At 44.4% G+C, this 9,007-nt stretch overlaps 1 protein-coding gene across 1 annotated transcript in view; it reads right to left on the bottom strand.

The window, feature by feature from the left end:
* Positions 1–9,007, bottom strand: part of LOC107554648 (neuroligin-3-like) — a 196,718-nt gene that overhangs the window by 3,746 nt on the left and 183,965 nt on the right. The window contains exon 5 of the mRNA XM_016237232.1: positions 4–630. Within this exon, the coding sequence (XP_016092718.1) occupies positions 4–630 (627 nt within the window). The remainder of the gene's footprint in view (positions 1–3; positions 631–9,007) is intronic.

Raw genomic sequence — 9,007 nt, 5'->3', positions numbered from 1 at the left:
CACTCGTGGTGCGTCTGGTTCACCTGCAGGGACATGATCTCTTCTTCAGGGGCGTGCCGGTTCACGTCATTGGTGGTGGTGGCTCGTGGTGGGCTGGGTTGCGGGTGCTGTTCTTGCCGGCGCTTATCCTTGCGGTAGTACAGAGCAGCAAATGCCAGAACATTGAGGAACAACAGTGAAGCTCCCACTGCGATGGTTACGCTCAGCTCGGTGGAGTAATCCCGTGGGTTCTCCACCACCAGAGGGCCTGGTTCCTCTTCTCCATTCCATTGCTCCTTCCCACTCTCGCTGTTGTAGGCCGGAGACATCGGAGGCCGCTTGGTGTTGAACGGCCAGGCTTTGCCGTTGGGACGTTTGGTGGACAGGGAGTTCTGAGTCGTCTCGGGTGGTGGCACTTTGGTGGTGGTGGAGGTGTAGTGGAACATATCGTGTAGGTTGTACAGATGAGGTACCAGGTGCTTCCAGAACGCCACTTTAGTGGCGCGGTAGTGATCACGGACTCGTGGCTTGAGGCCGATGTGCAGGTACAGCTGGTCTTGTGGATTGTATTTGGACCAGGCTACCTCTTCGAAACGATTGGCTTTAGTATGAATGAACTTGGTATCCTGAGGCACTGGTTTGTTGGGATCTCTGCAAAACAAACAGAAGATAAATTAATAAACTAAGCTGAGAAGTTTAGTCATGTAAAGTGTTGCTGCTAGAAGTTCAAGCAATACTTCACCCAAAAATGAAAATTCAATCAGCATTTATTCACAGTCATGTTGTTCCAAGCCCGTGTAATTTTCATATTTTTGTTGAATGCTAAATAAGTTGTTTTGATGAAAATTTATGCTGCTTTTTCTCAGTGAAAGCATGCAGTGGGGATGTAATAATTCACTGAAATCATGATGCGATACGATTCACGATACTGGTTTCATGACATGGTTTTCTCACCATTTTTTTAAAAACAAAAATGAGATTTAAGGCAAATTATAAATAAAAAAAGTGCCCTTTTGTTATTTCTCGGGCAATTTCTTGATGAAAAATCTTTTATGCCAAATAACAAAAATAAAGTGAAATTTTAAATCCCAAATCAAATAAATACATGAATAATACAATATATATATATATATAGCGCCATGCTTCTTTCTTCTTAACCGTGCCTTTGCTTTCTTTTCATTGAAGCACTTCCTTCATTCTTTGTCAGTCTCAGCACGCATAAAGACACAAACAGCTAGCACCCTTTCTCATGTCAACCCCTGGAGTTTGCGTCAATCAACAAAACAATTTGAGTCCACAGACATTCCTCATCATCACTGCACTACTATCAGTCTTGCTTCACCTTCTTGTATAAAGATGCCAGGCACTTCTTGCCAAATCATCATTTTCTATTTCTCCCCTGTGTGACATTACGTTACAGCTCATATCTCTAAGCACCTCTGCCTGCTGGGCTTCACGCATCCTCGGCTCAATCTGTATAAAAAAAAGAGATTGGCCCAAGCTTTTAAAGTGAAACACAAATGAATAAATCAACAGCTGAGATGTGCTTCAGGATGCAACTTGTTTTTGATAAAACAACAGCAGTGCATCCATTCCGTTAATTGCTTTGGGAAAGCAGTGCAGATTGCATTAACAGCGAGTGTGCTGATAGAAAGTGGACCATATTAATCTAAACGCTAAAGGGGGGATGCTGGCAAAGGGCCCTTGTATATGTGTGTTGTATTACCCTTTAGCCTCCAGGGTTCACTGTTTCTCCAACTGACATTACAAGCTCACAAAAGGCAAAGCAAGGTGGCGTCCAACCTCCATGATATTATTGATTTATCGTCTGTATGAACATATGGCATATAAATAATCACACATCTACTTGTTGCATTTTAGCTCCACTAGTAACTGTCCTAAGCTTTTAAGATCTCTTCAAAATATATACTACTTTGCTGGTGAAAAAAAAAAATATTTTTTTTTATCAGAAACACAGAATCGTTGGAGAAATATGCTTTTTGCTGCCACATAACAAGCAGGAGCGAACAGCTAAACCTTGACCTTTCATCTGTGATAAAATACTGCAAGATGGAACTGGAACAATATTTCAGACTTGATCTAATGTAAAGACGTCCCATGAACTAAATACTGTTTTTACTTATACTGTCTGCCAGTGGTTCTTTTTAAGCCAAGCGCCACCTTTGCATATCTGTGGAAGAGTCCTATCAGAAAATGCATATAACACCATAATAACAACATTCAGAAAGGTTGACACTGTAATTCTATGTGTTCTTATGCAGATTAAATTCAAACGCATTAATATTAAAACTATTTTAAAATGTGATAAAAGCTTTTCTGTCTAGGACTGCTCTGTCAAAGTGGTTATTTGAATATTAAGCAGTAAGTTCATGGGCTACCGATACAGAAGAGAACCAATCAGCTGCCATGCGACAATGATGTCGCCAGGTCAGATTGAGCTAGACCTATCGGACTGCGCCATCTAGAGTTTCATGTCAGAACTCTGTATTTAACTAAAATAACCCTGAATCTGACTATTTGGATTTTGACCATGACATATTGTATGACTACTCTTTCGGATATTGGATTGCATATTTTTAATAAACTACTTCTCAAGGATTATAAAACTGCAAGTCCAATGCCTTTATTACAGTAGGTAACCATACCAGTAGCAATAATGTATAATAATGGCTCGTTTCCATTGAGCGGTACGGTTTGCAATTATTTCCGTTTCCACTGTCAGAAGTTGTGAATGGTACCAAAATAGCGAACCGTACTGTACCACTTTTTTGGTACCCTTCCGTTGGGGTACCTAGGACAACAAAGGGTACCAAAAGGGTGGAGCTAAACTCACCGCACAAAGTTGATTGGTTGACTAGAATCGTTCCCCTTTGCGTGATACAAGGGGATAAAGCGTCCTTCACTCGTTCAGCTTTGCTGTCCATGAGTGTTGGGCTTATTTACATCAGAGTGCGCAAACACAAAAAAATATAACCATGTATTTCAGAATTTTATATTTTCACACAGACAATAGGCTAGCCGTTTCTCAATATGCGTTCTTGTCTGTTCTTGAGGACTTACCCACGTAATTTTCTAAACATTACTGTTATTGTGTCATGAAATGTAGTTTTAAGAGTTTTTCAGGTGAGAATGTAATTGTTTAAAACTCAAATCTGCAGTTTATTTATAAAGATAGCGCCTATTTGAAAATTTGCTATGCCAATTTCGGAGTTTCAGGCGATCACCAGGCGCTCAGTGCTCATGTATCCGCCGAGAGCAGCCTTAGCTCGGCTAGTCCTTCTGACATTTGCCGCTGGCTCTGATGTCTCTGTAGTGATTAAACATGAGATAGGCCTACAATTTTGGGTTGGCTATATTTAACAGGCATTCGTGGTCTCATGAATCTATTATTTGTTCCTGGTCATATCGTTTTGGCTGAGCACAAAGTTATGTTTAAATTTATATATTTAATTTGAACTTTACTGTAGTACAGCGCTGACTTTGTAGCATACTGTAGGATTTCTGTATTCAAAAACAGAAACCATTAAATCTGTGAGCAGACACAAACGAACATTGAATCTCTGCATTCCACCGGAAAAACTAAAGGTTCTCCTCCCCAGCCATCTGCGGTCATGAAACTACATACAGGGTCAGCTCAGTGTCTCAGCAGTTCCTGTCGCCTTCGGCTTATCTTCTCAAGAGACTCAAAGAAAATCACTAAGACCGCAATAACTGACCCCTGCATCTGGACTAATTTAAGCAACAGAATGTCAGGGTTGTCTCGTGACTGGCTTCAGCATAAATAAACTATCTAATAACCAACAGAACAAAGAACCTGGTATCTGGAAATGTTCCAGCGACAGACACTCCTGGACCCCATGACCGTTTAACACATAAATTGATAGTCCGATAAACAGAAAGCGACAGATTAATAGTGTCCGAGCGAGAAGAATGGCAGATCTCCACCCGTGACAGTGTCATGACCTCAGGACAATTCCCCTCTTTCTCCCTGCATTCCAAAAGGGACGCATCCTTTACTACTTTCCAGAAAAGCGCGGTGCTCCTGTCACAGACAAAGAAACAGAACTTACACAGACAATTCAAAAGACAATCATTTAAGTATAAAAGGGCAGCTATATCACAAATAATATGTTGTATGCATTATATATGCTTGAGGTGTTAAAATGTAACCTTGCAACTTTAATCAATGTGTTTAACCCCTTTTAGCAGATAAAGCTATTGATATGTTAAGCTTAATGTTGAATGAAAGCTTGCTTTATTCGCCGAACATTGGCGTGAATGAAAAATTGGTATCCGGCATAATTTTCTTGTGATAATATTGTTTATAAGAAGTTATTAAAGCTTGCAGAAATACTCCCCACGGGAAACATGTGACCCATGCCTAATCAGGGAACAGTGCGGGGCGTGGCTAAGCCTTGCAAGTAATGTCTGATTGGAACAACGATCTGGGGGATGGACTTATGCCGCAGATCAAAAACTCAATGCAAGACAGACTCAGCGCGCTCGCTTGCTTCTTTGCCTTTCGCCGTGTTAATAGCACTCCAACCTGTGCTCACATGCTTACCATCAAAGTGATCGGTCATCCAAAACTCAAACACTTCAGTTGAAGCTTCGTGATTGCCAGAGATCTTCAAAAGCCTAAAGTCTTGCAAACTCAAACTTTTCAGAAGAACTGCTCAAGCCTCTGCACCATCAAGAAACCAACCAATCTCCGAAGGGAATTCCCAGAAACCTCATCATCCAGACGCCCGACCAGTAACCAATCAAAAGCCGGGATTCCCTCAAGCAGCCAAACAAGGAAACGTCACCCAAACGCAAGTAAACTAACAAAATCTTCTATCTGCTGAACTGGTGCCGAGCTAATTTTAAGCAGTAAACATAAGCCAAGTCTCTGCTTTATGAATTTTCGCAGGTTGCAAGTGCAAGAACTGTAGTGAATACCTTGCTAAAACTTTGGGCTTTCCTCAGAACTCCGTTAACATAATTTCCCTGAACCTTTGTGTGTATGTGTGTTTTAGCTTAGGTTAAAGGGATAGTTCACCCAAAAATGAAAATTGGATGTTTATCTGCTTTACCCCCAGGGCATCCAAGATGTAGGTGACTTTGTTTCTTCAGTAGAACACATTTGATGATTTTTAAGTCCAACCGTTGGAGTCCATCAGTCTTATAATGGATGGCAATGGTAACAAAGTCTATGAGAGTAAAAAAAGCATGCACAGACAAATCCATTCTAAACCCTGTGGCTCGTGACGACACATTGATGTCCCAACACACGAAACGATCGGTTTGTGCCAGAAACCGAACAGTATTTATATCATTTTTTACCTCTAATACACCACTATGTCCAACTGCTTTGGGTGCGCGCACGGCTTCCAGTGCGTGAGATGTGTACGCGCTCTGGCGTAGTTTACGTTAATGGGTGTGTTGTCGCGGGAGGAGCAATTGACAGACACAGGTTTATTAACAGAAAATAAACAAAGTTTCCAGAAAAAAGGGAATCAAGTGTCCAAAATAAACAGGGGATCTGGTGTCCTCGTCGTGCTGCGGGGTTCGTGAAGGGAAGGGCAGTGGTCCGGCGGCCACACGCGCTCCCCTCTCCGGTCCGGGGCGCGAGGGGCAGCGGCTTCTATCAGCAGCTTCGTCCTTCTCTCTGCCCATGGCGCTTGAAGGGACTAGATGGCCCAGCATCCTTGCCCGACGGCCGTGTAACGGGTGCGGTTCTCGTCCGGACTGCGGGTCCGGCAGCTCACGACTCTGGCGGCACGGGAGTTCCTCTACGCACCCCTCCTGGACCCACGGGGACACCAGCGTGCTTGCATGGGGAAGAGACCGGTCTCCCGCGGAGAGGCACGCTCGGCATTTAAACAGCGGCGGTGATGAGGCTCCATTCGGTTCAGGTGTACCCCATCACACGCCGCCAGCCCTGGCTATTTCAGCGCCCCTCCTCTCTCACGCACCCACTCATGTCGGGATTTAATTTGGATTTGTCTGTGCATGTTTTTTTATACTCATAGACTTTGTTACCATTGCCATCCATTATACGACTGATAGACTGCAACGGTTGTATTTAAAAATCATCAAATGTGTTCTACGGAAGAAACAAATTCACCTACATCTTGGATGCCCTGGGGGTAAGCAGATAAACATCACATTTTCATTTTTGGGTGAACTATCCCTTTAATGTAATTTAGAATAGCCAATAAATTCTTGTTTAATTTATAAAGAATAATTGTCTTGCGTTGTAATTTTAAAGTTAAAACTCTGCCTAGATCCTTGTTACCTCGTGACATTGCACACTTACACCCCTGTTTTGCCTTGTTTGTTTTTTGTTTTGTTTTATTTGTCTTCTTCAAGGTCTGTGTCAGTCTAAGTTCTAGATCTCCCTCACCGTGCCAAAACATGTCTCGCACAAAAGACTCTATTGGCCACTGGGAAGACCTCGAGACCTGGCTAAGTGTTGCAACAGACAGCCTCCTACCTAAGGCTGCTGAAACACTGAAGCATCAGACACAGGACCAGCTGGATGACAACATAACCAACCTCATGAGACAAGACCCAAGTCAGAGCTACAGTCACAAAGAATTAGCAAAGATCACCGGCTCCTTAAGCCACACACTCATCGCTACCCTCAAGCTGAGCGACAGGCATGCCGCCCATCTCCAGCAGGAGCTAACAATGCGCACAACGACGCGTCGAGCAGCTAGAACTGGAGGCTCAGGAACGACAGGAAGGGCCTGATGAAGTGGAACAAGGCTAGGCTAAAAGAGACCTTAGTAGCTATTACCCAAGAAATGGAACAAGGCAAGGCTGACTACGCTGATCTCTCCAACAAGCTACAATATGCAGAACAGCTCCTGGAAAAGGCAAAGGCTGACTTTAAAGACAAGAACGGCCAAATTAAAGCCCTTGAAACTCACCTGGATGAGTCAAGAAATGAGATCAGTCAACACAACAGCTGGACTACGTCAAAGAGAAGTCCGACAGCATCAGAGAGGAACTCAGACATGCCTACGAGCTGCGCCCTGAGCCTGCAAGGACCCGACGGGCACCAGTCTCACCCCTGCCAAGCAGGACCGGGTCACCTGTTCCTGGACTGACACATGAGCAAAAGGCGGAGGGGGCAGTGCTGAAACATTCACCAACTCCCTGTGAAGAACTTTACCTCATGACAAAGCTAAAAGAACTTGCTCCAGCCAGCCACAGATCATCACATGGCTTGAACCTCAAAGACCTCGACAAGCTCGCTAGAAACATTGACAAATTCACCCCAAGTGTGGCAGGTAGCCAGGATGTCCAAGCTTATCTGCAAGACGTCGATTTCCATCTGGAAATGAGACCCAATGTCACTGACAAAGATAGACTCTATTTGCTCCGAACAACGGCCAGCCCTGAAGTGCGCAGTTTCCTGGACCGGCAGCCTGCTCACACAAAGACTGATTACCGCCTGCTCCGAGAAGCCCTCATTAAAGATTTCACTGACCCTGAGTCAGAACAAGGACTAGTGGCTGCCCTGGAGATGAGACAAGGACGTCATGAATCTCCTCAAGCCTACTACAGCTGACTCAGACGAGCATACTTCGGAACTCGCAACGAACCAAACATGGAAGATGATCTAAACTTCAAAACTCTCTTCCTGAGAAACCTTCATCCTGGAGTAAGCCACCATCTTGGCGTTCTCGCATGTCCGCGAACAATGACTGCTCAACAGTTGCGAGACTTGGTGCAGAAAGCCTACGGCAAACAAAAGATGGCCTCAGAAAAGGACGCCAAACCCCAACAGTTCTTGACTTCAACACTCAAAGTCAAGGTCTGGCTCTAGAGGGTGCCCAACATCAAAACCATGTTAAGCAACCACACAAAGAATGGAACACATCCTCGTCCAACAGAGAATGAGACTCCCATGCTGGTACCCGACCTAAACAGAGGAACAACCGCTGGGATGGACCGCGTGGACGACAACACTCACCTGGACGTCACTGGGAAAAATCTTGGGACCAATCCAGACCTCGTGAGAATCAATGGGACAGATCGTGGAATCAGCCAAACTCATTTGGAAACTCAAGAGGAAAAGTCTCGTGGGAATCCAACGGAACCTCCAAAGGAAAACGACAAACACACCCGGGAGCAACCAGTCCAAGGAATCAACGAAGGAATTCGCAAAGATTCCAAGCTGACCAAGCTCAAACTGAATCCACACAAGAACAAAAGACATCACCATGTTTCGACTCACAAGAGCTGATGAAAATGATGATGAAAGAGTTCTTCCACCGAAATGAGGAGGATCAGAAGTGGGAAAAGAAAGAGAAACCAGAGTCAGCCTGACTAGCAGCCGGAAGAGAAGACCGTAACCACCATAACTTCAGACGGACAAGAAATCCTACCTGAACAACCCGCAAAACAGTCAGAAACTGACCCAACACCTGATGCGTCAGATCACAACAGCGTCTAACAAACACCTGCTGACGAAACCACTCAAGTTCATGAAAGTGCTGTCTTGGTCATCTGCCACTCCTCCGACAAACACCAGATCAGTCCTGACATCCTACCTGTCTCATCCCAAACTCCAGTCCCTCAACTTCTGGGCGACCTCATTGAGAAAGGTATAGCAAGAAAGTTTTACCTCTCCATCATCATTGAATGCCACATCAAAGTCGAAGCCCTCCTGGACACGGGAGCCGACATCACTCTAATGTCAACTGAACTCCTTGAAGAAGTCCAAGAAAGAACAAAGAGGTCCAATAGCACCCTCAAACTTCAAAGGTGCGAGCTGAACCTTCAAGCATATTCCCACACGGGCCTACAACTAAAACATATGGCCCCAATTCACCTAACTATGGGACCAATGGACCTTGTTCACCCAGTATACGTTTCACCATTCAACACGTATCCACTCCTCATTGGAAAAGACCTGCTTAATCACTTTGAACCCTTAATTGACTTCAAACAACTAAAGATATGGACGCAAGTCCGTGAGCCTCTACCCTGCCAGTCAGTAGACCCCAACGAG

Source organism: Sinocyclocheilus grahami, unplaced genomic scaffold (genome assembly GCF_001515645.1).
Source record: "Sinocyclocheilus grahami isolate Dianchi unplaced genomic scaffold, SAMN03320097.WGS_v1.1 scaffold509.1, whole genome shotgun sequence".
NCBI classification, from domain to species: Eukaryota; Metazoa; Chordata; class Actinopteri; order Cypriniformes; family Cyprinidae; genus Sinocyclocheilus; species Sinocyclocheilus grahami.
Note: the sequence above shows the minus strand (reverse complement) of the source record. Positions and strands in the feature narration are given on the sequence as shown.